This window comes from Acanthisitta chloris, unplaced genomic scaffold (assembly GCF_000695815.1).
Source record: "Acanthisitta chloris isolate BGI_N310 unplaced genomic scaffold, ASM69581v1 scaffold16911, whole genome shotgun sequence".
Taxonomy (NCBI): domain Eukaryota; kingdom Metazoa; phylum Chordata; class Aves; order Passeriformes; family Acanthisittidae; genus Acanthisitta; species Acanthisitta chloris.
In genome coordinates, this window is record NW_008656650.1 from 5121 (window position 1) to 5362 (window position 242).

The following is a 242-nucleotide window of genomic DNA, read 5'->3' on the forward strand; positions in this document are numbered from 1 at the left end:
TGGGCTTGTCCCGGGGACAGATGAAAGGATACTCAGTGCATTCATCTGTGTCTGCAAGAAGGTCCTCGGTATGAGACAGCTGGGCAGAGAGCTTGGGGCTGCCAGTCATGGCCCCTCCAGGTCCCCCTGTACATGCTGGATGACCACCCCAGAGGTAGCCATGCATGAGCCTTGCCTCTGCCCAGTAGGCTCACAGCATGGCTATAGCTACCACTACCGCCCCACCACTGCTTATGGCTCCC

The 242-nt window shown here is 58.7% G+C and overlaps 1 protein-coding gene across 1 annotated transcript in view; it reads right to left on the bottom strand.

Annotated features, from left to right (window-relative positions):
- The window catches only part of CRTAC1 (cartilage acidic protein 1), an 11858-nt gene that overhangs the window by 3811 nt on the left and 7805 nt on the right, over positions 1 to 242 (bottom strand). Inside the window, exon 13 of the mRNA XM_009084416.1 lies at positions 6 to 51. Within this exon, the coding sequence (XP_009082664.1) occupies positions 6 to 51 (46 nt within the window). The remainder of the gene's footprint in view (positions 1 to 5; positions 52 to 242) is intronic.